Source organism: Homarus americanus, unplaced genomic scaffold (assembly GCF_018991925.1).
Source record: "Homarus americanus isolate GMGI-L3 unplaced genomic scaffold, GMGI_Hamer_2.0 scaffold31037, whole genome shotgun sequence".
NCBI classification, from domain to species: Eukaryota; Metazoa; Arthropoda; class Malacostraca; order Decapoda; family Nephropidae; genus Homarus; species Homarus americanus.
The window spans coordinates 5,086,977-5,108,438 of NW_024722227.1; the positions used below are offsets into that span (position 1 = coordinate 5,086,977).

The 21,462-nt window shown below is 34.3% G+C and overlaps 1 protein-coding gene across 10 annotated transcripts in view; it reads right to left on the bottom strand.

Moving 5' to 3' along the window:
* LOC121862328 (protein scribble homolog) overlaps positions 1-19,353 on the bottom strand; it is a 118,325-nt gene extending 98,972 nt beyond the window's left edge. For 9 of the 10 annotated variants that reach the window (XM_042360518.1, XM_042360520.1, XM_042360517.1 and 6 more), the window contains exons 1-3: positions 19,221-19,353; positions 14,705-15,031; positions 14,060-14,221 (exon numbers count right to left, since the gene is read on the bottom strand). In XM_042360518.1, the coding sequence (XP_042216452.1) occupies positions 14,060-14,221; positions 14,705-15,031; positions 19,221-19,316 (585 nt within the window). In that variant the 5' untranslated portion in view covers positions 19,317-19,353. The remainder of the gene's footprint in view (positions 1-14,059; positions 14,222-14,704; positions 15,032-19,220) is intronic. The other variant, XM_042360521.1, reaches the window with a different exon arrangement.
* Positions 19,354-21,462: the final 2,109 nt, after the last annotated feature.

Below are 21,462 nucleotides of genomic sequence, written 5' to 3' on the forward strand. Positions count from 1 at the left end.
GTAATACCTTAGCCTTCTCCACTCAATGAATGAGACCCTGTCCCTATGTATTCCTTCAGTCTCACAACTTGGAAGGTGGCTGCCTTCCCTTCAATCTACACCCATTTAAATCCCTCTTGCAATATCTTCAAAATCCCAGCATCTATCATTTTCTTCATTTTTCCCAATGACTGCAAGGCAAGGGCAGATCCAGGAATATCAAGGGGAGGAGGGGGTCCAAGAAGTTGTGGGTGGGAAACAGGGCGAGTACAGCAAGCCCACCCAGCTGGGGGGACCAGCTATAAGCTTCCCCCCAGAATTTTTTTTTTAAATCTGACCATTATCTTGAGAATTTTGAGGTCATTTTGAAGCCATGTGCACTTGATATTAGGATATATTCTGAGGTCAATAGTAATTACTTTTTACTGTACAAAAATGCCTGAGTACAATACTGCATTAAAGAAAAATTAATGGAATTTTCTGATGAGAAGGGGAGGAGGAGGAGGGGGGGTGTCCATACCCCAGGACCCCTCTGGATTCGCCCCTGCAAGGTACTTCTCCCAAATCACTTTGTCACACCATGCCCTATATATGTGAATTTTTTTTTTAAACCAAACATTTACATTTCATTACTGATCATCCCCTACCTCTTCCTTGCAAAATGTTTCATTCCAACAGATACTGTATTGTCAAATGATCTCAATTTAGCACTTGACTGGTTATGACGTCCTGATAACATCAACACGAATTGATAACTTACTTCCAGAACAGTTTATTTACTGGATGCTCTGATGATGGACATGTAAATAAATTAAGCTATTTCACCCACTTTGGGCACCTTGTGAAACAAGTGCACCTTCAAACAAGCAGCTGCCAAGTTACAATAATGTCATCACTCGGCACCTATTTTGTCTCTAAGAGGATAACTCCATTGATAAAACTTAGCATGGCAAAGCTCAGAGGAAAACTTTATACAAACACTGATGCCAACTTATAATAAATCATTCAAATTCTCTACTTGAAGGAGCTTAACTATATTGGTTGTTTCATTCAGTACTGTAATGTCTCTCTCAGAGATAATTTTGTTAGCAAAGTCTAAGAGGTAAACAAACTCAAAACTGAGATTTTGTGTGGAAAGAATCATGATTAGAGAATATTAATATCATTTGACAATACATTTCAACTTCAAAAGTTCATCTTAAATTGCATTATGGTAGATTAGAATGCTGTCCATCTGACCAAGGAGAAATGACTTGTTAATCACACACACAGTGCCAGACACCTTTAACTAAAATACATTTAAGTAACGTAAACTATGAATTACATTTATCTAAGCACCTGTTATTATGTATGCATAATTTCTTCATTTGTACTAATTAAACTATAATCATAAAAAAAAAGAAACAGGATGTACGGTATATATAAATTTGTTTCTCTAAATTAATGTAGGGTGAACTACAAAATCTGAGGTATATGGGATGACTGAGATATCACAGCAGTATGGCTCCTGCTGATGTTGTGGGATGAAAGTTCCAGTTTCTAAGAAATTTAAATGAAGCACTAATTAAAAGATTTCTCCAACAGCTGCAGGTGTTGCTGAAGTAACCATCTTAGCCAACTCAATACGATCAACAAAATCATATTTTATAACAGTAGAGTAAAACCTCGATTAACCGCCCACATATGGGGGGAAGGGGCCGACGGATAATCGAAAAGGTCGGTTAATAGTACATAAAGTCTACGGAAATAAAACAAATTTTCAAAGTACCTTTCCCTAACCTACCTCATTTAAGTCCCTCTATTCATTTTTGTTCATTTGCCATTCATATTTCAATAGAATTTGCTTTAAAACATTAACCACTTTAGTAAATAAATATGAACCAGCAGATACAGTGAATAAAAAATGGAAAGTCAAAGAACATATGTCATCACAAAAATTGTGACCAAGTCCCAGGTGGCTGATCTGACTTTCTACCTCATTTACACACAATTGCAGGATCTCAATTATTTCTCGTACTATTGACAACACAACATACATATAGGTATATTGTTTCTCACTCTTGATTTTTTTTGTCATTTTTGCATTTCTTTATGGTTCTCTATTATTATTATTATTATTATTATTATTATTTTTTATTATTATTATCATTACATTATCGCCCCCCAGGCCCCGATGTGAGCCAGTGACCTGTGCTCTGGTGGGCTAATCCCCGTAAAAAAAAAAAGGGGGTCCAGGATCGGTAGTTAATCTGAAAGTCGGTTAATCGAAGGTCGGTTAATCGAGATTTTACTGTACTACAACTTGAGCCGCCAATTAAATCCTACTACAAAGTATGGACAATCCCAATACATGTACTGTACTTATATATACGGTATATATATACAGTATTGTCTGGATTTGCGCGGATTTCCTTTACGCAGCACCTGGCCAGACCAGCAATTATTAGTTACGCGGTACATTCCATCATTTACGCGGGAAGCGGCACGTGCAGGGTGCACACTAGGTCGCCCAGTCAACAAAATATTACCGAGTTCTTCACCCGCCACCCATCACAGCCAGCTCATGTCAGTGATAGCGAGGATATGGACTTTGAGGGGTTTGACAAAGAGGCCCTGCAAGCCTCTATGGTGCATACCATCATAAAATTAAGATGTTATTTTTACTACAACGTACATATTGTGTCGAAAAAATGGTAGTCCGGGGTCGGCCCAGTCTCTATTTCAATTAATCCCATATGTTCTGATATTTCGTTTACGCTTATCTCGTTTTACGCGGACCTCCACGGCATGGGTTCAATTGACCACGTAAATCCAGACTATACTGCGCGCGCGCACACACACACACGCACACACACACACACACACTAGTCTTCATTTACGCGGTCAATTGAACCCGTGCCGTGGAGGTCTGCATAAAACGAGAAACGCGTAAACGAAATAACGGAACATATGGGATTAATTGAAATAGAGACTGGGCCGACCCCCAAACTACTCTTTTTCCAACACAAAACGTACGTTGTAGTAAAAATAACAACTTAATTTTATGATGATATGCTCACACAATTAATATTTAAGAGAAATACAGTCGCCAATTAGTGTCCATTCAAATAATGGACTCAACTCCCCCCCCCCTCCCCTCTTCCCATGCTCGCTGGCTCTCCTCCCTCCCTGTGAAATGTTTGGGTGAAAACACTAGGTTTTTAGGTTAAGTAATAAATACTACCTCAGACTATGTTTAGGATAATATAATTGACATTGCTGGATTCCTTGCAAAACTGCGAATAATTTGAATATAAACGTCATATATTTTGCACAAAAGATAAAATTTTTGCTCTCTCTAATAAAGTTCTTAAATTAGATCTAAAATTTGTATGTCAAATGCCAATTTTAGGTTGTTTATATTCAAATTAATCACCATCTTATAAGAATTCCAGCAATGTAAATTATATTCTGGCCAGGTAATTTTTATGAATTTTATGAGCTAAAACCAAATATCTTCAGCTGGGCGACCTTGTGCGCGCCCTGCCCATGCCGCTTCCCGCGTAAATGATGGAATGAACCGTGTAAATAAAAATTTTCGGTCTGGCTAGGTGCCGCGTAAATGACCAAACGTGTAAGCCAAATCCGCAGCCAGCAATAGAGCTACACTAATTTGTAAAGAATTGTTGTACCCTTCTTAAGTCTTTGCTGACTATGATGCAGGGTGGCATATATATAAAGTGAAAATACAAATGTTGATTTTGAAAGTGAGATATTTACATCATCGGGAACAAAAATTTTGCTTTGGCACAATTATGATGTTGTCTCTCAAACTTGGACAGTGAACCAATGAAAAGTAGAGAAAGATGGTGACACAATCTTTTTGGAAAGGGGAACAAAAGTAGCAAAGCTTAAATTAAAAAAAAGTAAAGTATAAGAGAAATAAGAGCGATAATTATACACCTGCGATACGTTTGAAGGTTTATGGAAGACCACAACGTGAGTTTCAAAACCGGAACTTGTACAGAACACTAAAGAAGACCACAATAGAATGATTGTAATGATGGACAAATACTGTATTAAATGTAAATGGAGAGCCCTACTCTGTCTCATGTTCTAATACTTCACACATTTTACAGAACAAGGAAATGTTCCTGATATCTTGGCAGCAATTAAATTTTTTAGGCAGACTTGAGGATTGCCACTAATACTCTAAAAACAGATTATGTGGCTATGGGTTGCTACAAATATGTGTAAGTGAAGATTTGCACAGGAATAACTGTTGTGTAAAAGACTAACATAAAACAATTATACAGTATATTTATATCTTAGTACACTCATTTTCACTAAGTTACCAGAACATTAATATCCCTTTCCACTTCACAGATCAGTAGAATTTGGAGAGTGGTGATGGCATAGATATTTCCGGAGTGTACTCTTATGATTCTATATCCAAATAACTCTTAGTCTTTCAATGAATATTAAAAAATAATGATTAAATAATTTAAGCTGTACATAAACAATACAGGGGGGCCCCCCAAATTCGAGGGGGTTAGGTTCTTAAAATGGACACAAATCGCCTAATCCGCGAATAAAATTTTCACTTGTATACAAAGGAATGTATATTCCCTTTATGTGTTTGCCCTTAGGACAATTATTTCCTTTACCTGGAGTATTGTGTGTGTGTAGAGACACACAAAACACATGCAAGTAAATAATAATTGTAAAATCCTCTCAAATAATTCATTAACAAATTTATTAAAAATGTGACAGTCTACCCTCAAATCTGTGCTCTATTAATAAAGTACTGTAATAGAGAATGAACTTGAGGGTAGACTCACATTTTTAATAAATTTCTTTCCGATTATTTGTGAGAGTATATGGCGGCGTATAAGTCGACCTTTGAAGCCAAATTTTTAGTGTCCAAATTTAGGGGGTCGACTTATACAAAACGATGGGTATAAAATGATGACCTCTAAAATCATGACAAAGTGAGAGTATTTTGTATTATAACTTTATATTTACCTTTAATATAATTGCTCTATTTCTATTATGGATGAAATAAAGTTTTTCTCAGTAGTTTTATTTAAACACCTTTTGTTATTGATGGCTGTGTGTGGACTGTAGTGGAATGAGCAGGATGTCAACTGAGTTCAGTGTTGTTGTGATTGTTGGGTCAGTCACTAATGACGTTGTGTGTGACATGTATAGAGTGGCTTGTTTGACTGTTGACCTGTTTATGGATGTGTCTTGATGGTTGACTTGGTCCTTCACAATACTTGACAGCTGCTGGAGTTGGGGAGTTGACTTATACGGTAGGTATACCTCTATGACCAAATTTTTTTGCTTGAAAGGGGAGGTCAAATTATACGCCAGGTCGACTTATGCGCCGCCATATACAGTATTTGTATGTGTTTTGTGTGTGTGTCTACACCACACACATATATATATACAATAAAGGTAAAGAAAATTACTGTCTCTAGAACGAATGGCTCCCTGTCCCGGCCGCGAAAATGCCGGCAAGTTTAAAACTACCCACAGATATTTTTGGGTACATCCAGGGTGTCATCCGCAAATAACAGAGAACTGGGAAGTAAAAATCCACAAACTTGGGAGGCCCCCTGTATAAATAAATTAATTTCTGCTTAAGTAAGCTCACATGAAGGATGATATTGATGATGATGTATGATTGCAAGTCCAGCTATTTTAATTACCTAATAAATTAAATAACAGCATGATGACACTTACACAAAATACATGTTGTCAATTCCCTTGGAAAAAGCAACAGTAATAATAGTACCATATAGCCTAAGCTAACTGTTATGAAAAATAGATCATTCTGAACAACTGCTTAAGGATCAGATTTGCTTAACATGTAACAATCCCAAGGATGCACACAGCTTTAACATCACACACCCATTCAATCGGTGAAATACATACTAGGCAATATTGTACACGAGCTGCAACTGGACATAGTCGGTAAGTCTCACGCACTACCAATATTCAAGTCCTGAGCTTGTATTTGATGTCCCGCTTGGGCATTTCCAGATTGGCTGAATTTGTGGGGAAGAGGGAGGGTGGGTGGGGAGGATGAAAAGATGAGCTGACAACCAATACAATATGTGGTGGAGATGGTTGTTGTGGTAGAGGTGGTGGTGAAAGCGGGCAGTTAAGGACCAAAGTGCTCTTGTCATTGTAATCTTGATGGTTCAACAAAATTCTGTAAACAAGTTAAAGGTGTCTTGTCAAACCGCTGACTTTTAAACTATATGGTTGCCAGCAATATGATAAAAACCTTAACTACATTATAACAAACTCTTTTGGGGACTTCACAAAGCATCTAAGTTAATTATATTTAAAGACCATAGCAAAAAAATTTCATATTGATGAATATGTATTGCATCATTAACAGTGCACTTATTAAATGATCACATTCAAATATAAATGACATCCAAGAAAAATTTAAATTATATAATATTCAAATCATGATTAAAGAAATTTATAATAATCAAACCTAAAGTAAACAATATCACTGATTTAGAAAAACAAATTATATAGCACATCATGGGTTTGGCAACAACAACCATGCACTTCATCAAAGGTTCTTACTTTGTATCATGCCGAGTACACACATGCTTGTTCATACACTTAACATGCCTCACTCCACATCCACTTGGTCTCAGGAGGATACTTGTCTTACTAACATGCATATTTGAACTTAGGATGTTTATAATTGCCATTAAAGTTCTGAACATTATGTATAGCTAAAAACATACTAAGTTCAGGTGCTTTAGTTAAACTTGAGACAAATAATATTAACCAATGTTAGTTACAGGTTGGGAGGTGTGTAAGGTAGCTATACAGTATACATGGTTTTACTATAACATATAACTCCTCTGGTCTTCATTTCCTAAACATTACACTTTCCATTTATGTTATTTCATAAGAAAAAAAAAAGATTCATATCAGGTAATATCCTAAAAAGATGCAGAGCACAGGAATCATACACCAATAGCCACAAACAGCTATATACTGTAAATCCTTTAACAGATATAGTACAAGTGTACAGTAACCTTATTAATGATAACACACAATTTTGACAGTGTCATTTAGAGAAAATTATCGAAGAGTTATCTGTTAATAATTCCTCAAATGAATGAAAGTACACAGATAGGACACAAAATCATGAATATTTAATTATTTCCACATAGTGTACTGTACAGTATAAACAGATATAAATAAAATTGGTCAAACATTGTTTTGCAACATATTTCTCCTATTAGTCATACTAGGAAAGTTGACATTATTTCTTTTAGATTTTGCACAACACTGAGATAATAAAGGGGAGGGATAAATATAAAAGCATTAAAATGGGCAAAAAATTAAAATTGGTGGTCGTTCTTATATTCAGAGTATGATAAAAACATTTATTTTATTTCATAATTAGCCATGGGTCAGCTATGCTGATCAAAACAAAATACAAGTTGATGCTCATTTAACCTTAAGGTATTGTACCTCCAACAGGTGTCACATTTATAAAAACAATTCCCTTAAGCACTATTAAGTAATAAATTCGTAAATAGTACACGGAGTAAGTTAGCCCATTGTGGAAGGACTTTTCAGTGAAAAAGTAGGTGGGGTAGCCCACTAACTGCCCCTTCTCCACCATATCAGGGAAAGACTTGTATGTTTGTAAAAAAGTTTTTGAATGCAGTGAGTTACACACTCCCAGATAACTATAATATTTGTCACCAGGTTCTTTGATCAGAATGATATAAGGACAGACATATTTTATTAAGAATCAAAATGATAGGATAACAGACCTTAAACAGGACTTCCTTAAACTGAAAATCTAAATAAACTAGACCTATCTGATATTCCTACTTTTAATGTACCACCAAAACCACTATATCAGAAATTGTCATGTAGATAGATACAAATTACCATTGCAATAATTATATATTTGCCAACAAGACATGACACTGACAGCTTCTGTCCTCTTGTTTCACCTTAATACAACCCATGTTGTATTGCTTCCCTCCCTTATATTAATGTATATCAACTCCAACATAAAATATGTATACAGTATATTTATAATATAAATGTGAAAAAAAAATAAATAAATAAATAACGAAGTGATAACCTTGGTAACATTCTGATATGTTCTTACTAGTACCACCATGTTGTGTGTACTATTCAAGATGATAATAAATGTTACATAATACTTCCTTGAGATAAATGTATCAGGTGCCTACAAGAGAGCTCAGGCTCTCAACTGGCTCAGCCATGTCAGTATTGTTATTATTATCGACTCTGTATCTGTGTTCTTCTGACTAAATAAACAGTTTCAATGTTAATACCAATGGTCAATCTGTACATTTTGGAAAACTAAAAATTTTTATTATTCTAATATATCCCAAAGTCAGTCTGCTCAAACCGAGGCCATAGATTCGATGCAGAATCTACCCACAAATGAAACAATATTATGGAATAGAATAAACATTGGCCTGCTCTAATAGGACATGCCTTGCCCCTAAGGATGTACAGTAATTGGGAATCCAACCCTTGAACTTAATGCCATAATTTGTTGAGTTGTGTAATGGAGAGCATTAATCCCCCCCCCCCCACCACAAACACAAAACAAAAAATTTAATAAAAAATAAATAAAAATTTAACTTATTTAAATCTCAAAATTCATCTGTACTGTATTTGAAACTTCAAAACCATGCTGGAGTTTTAACACCCTAACAATGTCATGTGGTGGGGTATTAAATGGTGACGGATCTCATAAGATCATTTAAACAAGTGCAGTTTACAGTACAAGTAGTAAAACTACAAAACTGATATAAGCACAACTGTAAAAGTGGGATTTGTTTTCTCAGTTGTCTCAGCTAATCAGAATGTAGCAACCACAAATAAATGTGCATGAATCCATGCCATCTATTACCAATTTTTGTGCACTCATTACAATACCAGCCTTACCTAAGAGTAATCATCACCAGACAGAATAATACAAATTCTATGATACAAACTAAGGCAAGGAGAATATACCGTATTACTGTACAGTTACTTCATCACATACAGTACTGTACCTACAAGTCAACCTCAGTCCTCATTTTTCATTAAGCTTTCATGACAATACTTTTTTTTTTTTACAAAACTTGATCAAAATCAAATCCCAAACAAGATTTTATGATCCTCAGATCCAAACATCTTTATCAGTTAAAATAAAAAAAACGTCCACAATATGCACATAACCCAACAAACCTTCCATGCCTCACAACATTAATCCAATCACAGTTAATCTATGCTTAATAAAAAATACAAATAACTGTTGGGAACTGGTGTCAGATAATTACAATGAAAAAACTTCATCAAATATATACTTCATAAGGTAGATTTTACAGTAAAAAGATCATGTCAAATTTTATCTAATTCATATTACAACTGGAGTGTTATGATCGTCAGCAGTGATTATCATATTTACAATTTATCACCCCTCCAAAAAAAAAAATAAAAAAATAAAAAAAAATAATAATAATAGTAAATAAATTTTTAAAAAATATAAAAATTTTCAAAATAACCCTTCATCCCAGAAGATTTCACTCCAAAAAACTAATTAGCCCAAATCTATTATAATAACCAGAGTAATTGTTAATCTTACATATATGTAAGTATTAACAAATTATCTCTACACATTTTAGACAAAACCATCGATGAGTTTTGAAAAAAAAAAAATTCTTTTCCCATCACCTGCATTATAGTATTTTTACCTAAATATTGCCAAAACTTCAAACCAACTGATATCGTAAAAGGTCTTGTTCTTTAAAAAAAAAAAAAAAAATTTAAAATACTAAATAATAATAATAATAATAATAATAATAATAATAATAATAATAATAATAATAATAATAATAATAATAATAATAATAATAATAATAATATTAAAAATAATATTATTATTATTATAATTATTAAAAATAAATTGCTAACATTTTTTGGCTCTTATTAAATATAACTGTTCCAAAGAAGTTTGCAAAAAACACATGAATATACACAATGGCTGAACAGTTATGTTATATTATTGTATTTCTTTTCCAAAACAAAGCCTCAATATACTGTGCATACAGCAGATGCCTAACTTCAGTATACAGCATGTGGATTGTTCATACATGGTAAAAAAAAGTAAGGGCCATTATTCTGATTTGTTTGGGTGATGTCAACTGCTGTATAGTATTTCCACGATAACCTGGCCCATAAGCCACGCCCCTTTTCTATAAAAATAGCCGATTGGTTCATAGAAAATGTTCGTGTAGCTGTCCATTTATTCAAACTAAATGTGTTCACAATTGGTAAGCAGACCTGTTATTCTCTAAAATAATGTTAAATATCTGGAACATCAAAATGAAAATAATTTCAAGGCATTAGCACTTAAGAGAGAATGTTAAATATTTATCATAAAAGGTCAAAGTCAAAGATGAAATTTGCTTTTGAATGAAGTCTGTTAATTATTTCTTTGTTTTGTACCAAACAGATACAGATAATACCAAAAATATAGCACTATAGGTAATGAACTACAGTTTGTATGGCTTTATATATATCCCAAATAATTAATTTATATAACTTATAAAACTCGAAATAAAATTGCACAGTCCTGGGGGAGGCAATGTGACACAGAATTATCTGTTTTGAGTTTTTAACTTTTATCCCATCAATATCAGAATGGAGCCTTGACAGAAAAATTATTAAAATGAAACAAGTAAATCACCTTTCAAATTTTACAAAAAATACAGAAAAAACAAAAAAAAAAGCACTCAACTGTGTATCACTAAAGACAACAGATTGTATAAAATAACAAGAACGACAAGGTACCAACACGAGTAAAAAAACATTCTTCATAGAGATTATTGTGTTCCATTACACATGTTAGAACTTTAAAATACTGATATCTTAAGAGAAATGAAAATAACATAACATACCTTTTTACCAACCTTAAGCCGGATAAGTTGTTTCATAAAAGAATGACATTTAAATTATTCTGCAAGATCTGCTTGGCAATTAAGCATGCAGAACAATAAAACTATTATTCTTACTCATTTTCTTATTCACATATCTATCTCCAAATTCACTGCTGGCTTGTGTTTCACTTTCCCCTCATCTAACCAAATATTTTTTAAATTGCTACCTCTAAAGGTCTCACACAGTAAAGTATATTTACTTAATTTCACTCCTCATTATAAAAAAAGAAAAGTTAAGATGCATTGCTCTTTTGACTGATGTTAAACCAATTTTGTTCATGGTTAAACGTTTAAATATTTTTGTTTTCCATTTGCACGCTGAACACAGGCAACAAGGGTAACTAAATGGATATAAAACCTCAGCGGGATACAAATGCAATATTTATATCTGTCTTCTGGTTCATCCTTCAGAAACCATGTCTCAAAACCTGGTGTTCTGGGTATTCAAAAGTATGGCTAACATGGTCCTGATCATCAAGAGGCACAGCATGATGACAGGGGGATTAATTTACAGGGCACATATTAGGGTTACCACATTACTGGATTAGCATATGACACTTACCAAAGGGGGCTAACAATCATGCATCTTCATTCCCTGAAGTAGTAGGTGCCCTTTTGTATTCCCTATTAAAACTTCTGATTTAAACTTTAATGGCCATGATGGGTCACATTATTCTATAATTATAAGCTTCATACATTTTAAGGGCAACTACCATGAAGCCGAGTTAAATAACTGGGATGTTAGAGACATTCCACAAAGTTTGGGATTTTACAGCTTTAGAAAGTCAAATAATAAAATAAAATAAAATAAAGAAAACCAAGGAGCTTTATCACAGTAGTTTCTAACTGACTGGCCAAGACAGTCAGTCATTTACATCACTTAACATACACCCGTATAAAACTTCCAAGTATCAAATGAAATCAAGAGGAATTAAAGCAATTTAGCTGCTTCAAGTTAAAATTATCTAATAATCTGATACCCTAACAATATATCAAGAGAACTGACTTTACCTAATACCTTTCATTAACTTAGTTTAAAACCTCAATGGCTGCAGACAGACTAGCTCATCACACGGTGCATTTCCAATTTATGAGTGAAAGTTTAGGTGTAACATATAATAAGGTGTATTGACAAGAAGATGACCCAATACTGTACACTACTACCCAATAATTAGTAGTATCATGGACAACTCCTTGCTCATAAAATTAAGTATATATATATTATAAGGAACATTTTCCACAGGGATAGGTAGTTTACATACCGAGTCTAAATGAGCTGTAACAATAAACCCATATACAGGTGAGTCTGCTAAAGTTAAATTACTGAATGTGAGTAATGTTTGTATGTTAGTCGATATACATTACAGTACTGTATAAAATATATCTACGCCTAGTGAATGCAAGTACAAAAATAAATTCAGGAAAGGCTATTTCTCCTGTCTGATTTGATCCTAGGTTAACAATCTCCCTATCTCCTTAGATAATAAGGTTCAATTACTCAATCAAAAGTATGATTTTATTTTTAATCATTCTTGTAAGGTTTCTTCTGCTACACTGCAGGATACCCTGAATCATGAGCAAAACAAGGTTCTCCATTCACTGACTGTAAATACTGTTACCTCCTCACAAACCACTTGATGCCAGGATTCCCTACCAATCATATGCTTTGTTGTTTCTAGAATATCCATAACCCTCACTTCTGGTACTTTCTTGCAAACCTTCTCGATCTTCCTCTCTTTCTTTTACCAAAAAGTATGCCTCTGAATTATACACTCTTTATACCAATTTTTCTTAATTCCACTCTCTCAACATGTTTTTATCACCTTTGCAAACCCTTGTCTAGTTTCTGTGTCCACCCCTTCTTTCATACCTATATCTCTATCTAATTTCTGCATTCCTCATTCTCTGATCTCTATTCACCCAACACAATTCACTACCAGAAAGCATTGTCATCTAAACAGTTCCTTTACACATTCCCAACTCTGCTTCCTTCAAACATATCTCTCTCCATACAATCTTGATGCAACTATTGTTCTCCCTCAGCTACTCTATAATCAATTTTATCGCCCAATGTAGCTGATACATCCATTCCCAAATATATGAAAAAACCTTACTTCATCCAACTCACAATGGCTTAACACCTCCGATTCTGAAACAGTCTATCGTCTGGTTAACCGAATTGTTGTCATGTCACCCATTGTGACTTACTGTACATGATGCAGCTGCATCGTCAATTATCATTACCCGCATATTTATTCCAATAGTATGATATAGTATATTATTCCAGTATACAGCAAATACATGTAAATAAAAATTTTCCTTATGCAATGGCACATTTGGTCATGCTCTACATTTGACAAAAAAGATGGCAAGGAGAGTATGACTGGATGCAATAAAGTTTTATTGGTTTATACCAATATTACCTAAAACCACATTAAAAATATGAGCATTCACAGAATGAGGACACATGACAGTATGACGGCTAGTCACACAGTCAACGTCTAGCAGCTAATAGGTTGGAGCTAATGATGTTCTATTTAGTGATCTGTATTAAAACTTTAACCATGCAATAAAAACTTGCATTCAGAGACAGTGGTGGAATGCTTATTTAGCATCCTTAGTTTAGCTATTATTGTGTGGGTCCTTAGTGCCATTCTGGAAGTTTTACTATAATGCAAATAAATACAGAGCACCAACCACTGTAACAGATAGAACTGTGCTCGATTGTCCATCCTTAAATCAAACTTCTCTCGGTACACATTATGATGCATTTTTCCAAAAATTTCACCCACTACCTTTCATCCACACTTGCATTTAAATTCCCTATCATTGTCATAATGTTCCTTTGGCAGAGAATCTTTCCATACAATTACATACATTCAAGTCTTCCCCAAATCTCTCTCATTCTTCCTCTCTTTTTTTTCCTCCCAAGTCATAAAATACTTGGACAGACTTACAAAATAAAAATAAAAATTGTATTCCCAGTAAAAAAATCTTTGGTATTAGAAATAGACTCCTTGGTTTTCAAGTACCTATAATACTACTAATAAAGAAAAATAAAGTCAAATATCTTTTATACTCACTGTACTAGTCTGTGGAGCTAAGGTATGCTTGCTCAAAACAACTTTGGTAGTTTTAGTTTCTGCTGAGGTCTTTCGGTCAAGCGGTGAAGAAGGAAGTATAGCAGAATTCTGGGAAGGTGGGTGAGACGTCAGTTGTTCTGCTGCTCTGACCACATCCATTACCTGTAAATATAGAAATGATCATTAACACTGGAAAAAATATTCTAGCAATAACTTAATTTATTCAAAATAATTAAAATTATCTATGACAGGATATAACATCAAATAAAAATTAGCTAAAAATAAATACACTTCTTAATTGAAATTAATGCTCCTTATTTACAATCAACAGTAAAATAAAAGAAATTTCTTTGTTATTACAATATTCTAGTTAAATAACTTTAAAGTCACACAATAACTACTCGTATAAATAAAAGGGTGCAAATTACAAGCAAATATCCAAAAGTACTTCTAAGCATGCAAACTACTGAAAAACTTTTAAATTAATACTATCAGATTTAAAGATGGAATACTGACTGCATAAAAAAAAATGGTAGTAATTTTATGAATTATTGTATGTATTATTTCACTCTGTAAAGAAGCATTCAGTATTTACAGGCCAATACAAAGTAGCCATGTTCGTGGCTAGCAAAAAGAAATGCGTACAATTTCGGGTGCAGATTTATCCTTAGGTGTGTCTGATATAACAGGAGCAGAGAGGTGCGGGGGAAGAGGAATGTCACAACCCACGTCATCATCGGTGTCAGGGGTGTCACTCCTGAGGTTGGTGGTAAAATCTTGTTTGGGCTCAGGTGTAAGAAGCCTATCACAAGGCTGAGACTTAGATACTGGCAGAGGTGGTGAAGGTTGGGGTGGTGGATGCTGGGACAATGATGGTAGGGGAGACTGTGGTTGTGGTGACTGGGCAGGTGTTGGCAGCTTTATAGAGGCTTCAGATGGTGCTTCTTCATGCAGTGGGGACTTATCATCCTGCTGTGTAAGGGAGTTAAAGTTCATCAACTGTCACCATTATGTAATTTTTCTGTGCATAGAGGACAACTGAAATTACTTGCTTTAATAATTTATATCAATGTTAAATTATAAATAGCCACTGAGATTAGCTGAAAAGTACATTCTGAATGAGTCCCTTGCTCAAATGACAAATATTATGACCCTTCTGGTGACAGGTGATGTCTGGGGAGAAGTTTGTACTCTCCACATACCTTAATTAAACTACACAACTACAGGTACTTTTAAACTTCATTTGACAAACAAAAGGAAAACAGTAAATATCAGGGAATGTGGTAACCAGAAACTCTTAAAGAGTTTATTCAAACAAAATCTTAATTAAGAGTGAATACAATAAGTATAAACTCCTAATCATCATTATCAACTCTACAGTTGTGTAAATCAAAGTTGAAATAAAGAATGCGAAAAAATAAGGTAACTTAACCCTTAAGCCCCGGGTTAGGGTGCTGCTGGCAGTACCCTCCCCCCGCGGGGATAAATCGAGAAAAAATCCCCCAAAAGGCTGGAAAATAGGTGGAAGTTCTGTAACGTCACCCGGAACGCGCTAGTCAGACGTTCTGGAACGTCACCCGGGGCCTAAGGGTTAATGTTGCTTGTTCTTACTGTATTCAATTCATAAACATGAAAAAAATTATTATGCACAATAACATCATTAGTAATACAGTATCTCTAATACATGCGTATGTAAATATTTCATTTTACTTTAGCAAGACCCAGAGTGAAAAAATCAGAAATACTGTACATGGACTCTCCCACATTCAGTCATTTGTACTTTCCAGCTGCTTTCTCTCAATAAAACTTTTCCAAACTAAATTCAATAGCATTGTTTGTTTTTTCTTTGCACTGCTTAGTTAGGACAATACAGTATACTGTAGTATATAAACAGCAGCTAGTTCACCTCCCATCTACATCCTATATTCCTACTTACCAAACTTGCACCTCTTTCCAGTGATTGTTTTCACCTCTTTTCCTAACTCATCCAGGAAAATACTGAACAATCACGGAAAATTATATGTCCATGATGGAGAACTACTTTAACTAATAAACCAGTTTACTTCTTCCCAACAAACTCTCACACATACTTCACTCTTTAAAAAAATTAAAAACTCAGTGATATTCAAAATTTTCCCATTTATCCCAGACATTTTTAATGCTTGTATTTTATCTTCTTTTTTCTATAAACAGTAGTACCTCAATACACCAGAATAATTGGGGCAGACACCAGTCCAGAAAATGCAAATGATCAAAAACAGCAAATCTTGTTTATTTATTTTGGAGGAGAGATAACACTGCTTATCTGGACGGATTAAAGAAAATAATTTGTTGTTATAATGTTATTACTGTGCTTCAACAACTAAAGTCTGTAAGTGCAATAACAAGGTCAGTAAAACACTATTATATCAACAATAAAAAAAAAATGAGACAGAACTCTCTGGGTTGAAAATCAGAATTAAGTGGTTGTCTAAAATATGCTTTCACTGAGATGATTGCTACATACTGTAAAGTGTTTTATGTAAGTAACGATAGAATTTGCCTTATGAATAAAGAGAAAACGGTATACTGTATAGCACTATAAAGATAAAAATAACAAATAAAAGTGTAGGGGTATAGTGTGTGTGAGAGACGAGTGTGTATCTGGGAGCAGCAAGAAAAAAGGGTGAGTAGCAGCACAGATGGGTGGCTCCCTTCCCTTCTCTCCCCTAAGATCCCTTTAACACATCTTTATGCGATTTCACCACAATCCTTGTATTATTTAGGTTCATTTTGGTGCCAAATTGTTAAAAAAAAAACAAGTCGTTTGTTTACAAAGGGCAAACAGCTGATTGGCCTAGCTCTGTCACCACTCATGCTTACCTCAACACCTGTCTTCAGCACTTAGTAAATTAGTAATATAGTCTACAGTATTTATCATCGCTTAATAAATATTATTGTTGTGTATTTATTAGCACTTAATAAATAATATTGAACTGTAGTGTATGAGGGATCTGCCTATTACATTGTTTATTCATTAATCAGTTGTCTAAGTGTACAAGTACCGGTATCCAAAATGAACCAGCATGTATCACTCAAAAGTAATAAAAAATGTTGTTAGGGAAGTAACTCCATATCAAATACCATACAGTATGTTATAGTGACCTTGTTGAAAGCTCTCACATGAACGCTATAATGAGTGAATACCTTCCAATACAGCTTCTATTTTTATTTTCAAGTCAAATTACAAATTATACATTGTATTTTTTCTATCATTGAAGATGTTATCTTACTCGTGATGAATCATACACCATAAGAGGGTGATCACATGAGAATATAATAATGAATTAATAAATAAACCTGACAAATGCGGTACTGCCTCATCAGCTGCAAACACCAGCCTGCTTAAATATGCAGTGTCTTGGCTTTTGTTTGGTTAGGCCTACAGCAAATCTGATTAGACCACTGTATAGCATTCAGAGAGCAAGTGTTGTTCTTTTCATAAGTTTTTTATTTTAACCATTTCTTAAAAATACATACAGTACTCTACATTATTTTAACAAATTTCTTACAACCCTAAAGTATCCGTTAAGGTATTTTGTACTTTACATAAAAAGTTCATGTAAATGAGTGCAGCACACTGATACGATACGTACGACGGCAAGACTCAGAATGACACACATACGACACCCACGCAAAGATGTTCAGTCAAATGTATGAACACACAAACTGTCTGGACTGATGCTGGATTTTCCAGAATTTTAAAAATATTTCAGAAAGTAAAAAAGAAGCAAATTCCAATGTATAGAGGTTCTATAGTATATGAATGTTATAAGCAAATTCTTTCTTAATTTCACTACTCCTACGTTCTTTCATCACTCGTCACCTGCAACTGGCACTGATTATTGTACTAAAGCTAAAGATATCTTTGCCTTCCATGAATACAAAATAAGGCTAATTAAGATAATTGGTATGGTAAATGATTCAAATATTATCTGAATCTATCTTTGATGATTAAACACTCTGTGTCCATGTCATACAATAACAGCAAAAGTCTTACAAATGCTGAGCCAAAGGAAACAGAGAACCAATTTGGCAAAGTACAAGTTGGAAAAGATCCAACTCTGACAAGGAGGATGAGACTTTATAGCAATACTACTTTCCAAGTTCTTTCTTTAACACTGCAAAATCTTTCATACAGTGTCTATGCTCAGGGCAATATGTCTATGTACTGCACTGTATTCATAAGCATTTTCATAAAATAACCCCTAGGAGAAAAAGAGATAAATTATATCAGACACTTCACCACCAAAAATAAGCTATTAAGTGAAATCCAATGAAAAATCACTGAAAAGCTTACTGCCTTGGTACAATACACATTAGCTTCAGTAAACTCATTTTCCAATGGTCTATGAATATATTAATTACCTATTGTTTCTTTTTCCCATTTCTCATTAAAAGAAATTTGCAAAATGAACCTAAGGCAAAGGCAGCAAGCTTATGTCTTAATCAATGTAATAATGAACTTGGATATTACATTAATCAAGTTTTTCCAGTATCCTTCCATAACATGCTCTCCATGCTACATGCATACTAGTATTCTTATGATGCATTTGGTACAAGACTGGAAGCTGTATAGTCTACCAAGGTACAGCATACTTATTCAAAATCATACTTTAGTGTGATATATTAAATTCTTATTTGGTGTTAAAACCCAAAGAATACAATTTACACTTCAAAATACTGGAAACTGCTGTAAGAAATGAGTATCTTTTGATGTTATGGGTATTTGGACATGTGAAAATACCAGCAGCTTATAGTCATAAAATATGACATTTTCCTCTGGCTCAGATTTGGATTACTGCTTCCCTATGTATTTCAACTACTTTTGCACATAATGATTAAGAAAGCTTTTAGGTATTACAGCAAAGTCTACAACACAAGGGAGTATTGAGCAATACAAAGACTTCTATTTGGAGAGGATTCTACTTCTCTGTCTAATTGGTTACTACTGATGACTTACATAATAAACTACGGAGCAAGAAGTAAAAATGAATGTGGAGAAATATCTTCTATCTGTAAAAAAAAGAAAAAAGACTCCTACTAATTACCATCTTAAAACTGAAATTGGCCAAGATACACAAAATAGCCTACACTAAAAAATTTTTTTAATTTTAATTACTTGTGTTTGGTTGGTATCACGATCTTCTCTGTCAAGAGAAGTGACACTTTGACTGGTGCTACGAGACTCATGGCCCAAACGTCCCTCATTCTTCATCTGTTGTACCTGAAAATTTAATCTAAACTTTTTAAAATTCAGGAATGACATAATGAAAGTTATATAATTAATTCATCAATAGCAGGCCAAACATTTGACAGCCACACAATTTTTTTTTTATACAAAAACCTTCAAAATTCCATATATATAGGCTGCATTTCCCAAATAGATTATTAACAATCCTTAACAACAATATTTTCTTCCAAGATTTACCAGCTGTCTACCTCTATGCTGTAAGGTGGTAGGAACCAAGAGCAACACTAACTCTCTCTATTTGCTGTCACCCATTCACTCTTACTGCTGTACAGCACCATCCCCATAATGTTCTATGCTGCTTACACTATGTTCATCCCCCTCGCTTGTAATGCATCTTTATCTATATCTTGCCACCCCCTTGGTTCTTTCTCTCCTCTTATATACTCTTTCACCAATCTTTTACTTTTCATTCTCTCAGTACTGTACTGTACATCCATAATACCTCAGAAAACCTTGGTCAGGTCTGTCTGACACATTGTTAAATTCCATTTCTCCTAATTTTATTATTTCTTATGCTCTGCATTCTATATACCCCAAATATAGTTGTGAAGTACTGTACACCATTGCCAGGGGTCAGATCCAGGAATATCAAAAGGGGGGATGTCCAAGTTGTGAGTGGGGGAACAAGGCAAGCACAGCGAGCCCACCCAGCCTCTTTTTCTGTGTATGTGCGTGTGTCCAATATCATGGGCATTTTGAGGCCGTTTTGAAGCCACGTGCGCTTGATATTAGAAGATATTCTGAAGTCAATAGTAATCACTTTTTAATTTACAAAAATGCCTGAGTACAATACTGCATTGAAGAAAAAGTATTGGAATTTTCTGATGAAAAAAAGGAGGGGTTCAAACCCCAAGGACCCCCTTATTGGATCTGCCCCTGATTGCTGTTGTGTCTAGTTTACTTCTTCCTCTTGTATCATATGTTTCTGCAACAATTCATAGTAATGTTTCTACCATAGATTTTCCTTAGCACAATTAAAAGACTTACTCATCTAGTCTTAGCATTCCCTCTTAATGTCTTTACCTTTACATACAGAAACTACACACAATTTCCACCATTCCTTTGACACACTTCCCTCCATTATACATAACCATTACACTCATCATCAATATCACCTTTTCACCAACATTTGCTAACATATTTTTGAGGGATTCCATCCACATCAGGCATCTTACCACTCTTTAAATGGCTTACAGTATGTTTCATCTTTTCTCCACTGACCTTTCTTTATTTCTCTTTAAACTTTACACTTTTCATACCTCCCAATTCCAAACGCAAACACTCTTGATAATCTCACATCTGTTAAATCCACCAATTATTAAAATTAATCTCGACATTTCCATTTCAGTTCCTTTTTCCCCCCACACTTATTTTCAAATATTATTTCCTTGTGTCCTTTCAGCTTTCACCCTCTTTGCTTCTTCCCAATGCAATCTTATATTTTTATCTAAAAAACTGTGTTAACCTCACCTTTCATCTGATCATCTTTTACACTCTTTCATCACTTTATCTTCTTTACAAGTCCAAGTACAGTATTCCTCCTTACTTTCCTCACTTCAAACTTGCAGTTAAAGTTTTTATGTCATTCTTTTCTTTCTAACTAGCCCCACTAATCGTTTTCTAATTCTCATCCCAATTTCTTATATTCACTCTCCTCGGATGCACTTTCTACATTTTTAAACTAATACTACTTCTTCAATATCTCCCAGTTTTTCTCATTTATGTTTAGCTATTTTCACTCAATCAATTCTTCATGTTGTACCACTAGATTTAAGGTCTTCAATTCCCAAACTTTAATAAGCTATGGGAAAAATATAATTGTAATAAGAGAAAAATCTCAAGTTCAGAGCTATGCAATATATAATTAAGAGTTCTGTCACTTCCTGTCACCTAGAACTGTCTGCACATACAGTGCATGTATGACCACACCAGTATCACACGTCATTCAAATATCCTCTTTTTTTTCAGATGACTGTGCAATTTATTTTAGATACATATTATTTTCAAAAGGCATCAGCAGATACAACTGCTCTAAATTTGTATATTCTCTGCCTTCCTCTTATTCTAAATTGTTGGTTTCTATTAACTGGGAAATAGTGACATTGCTGAG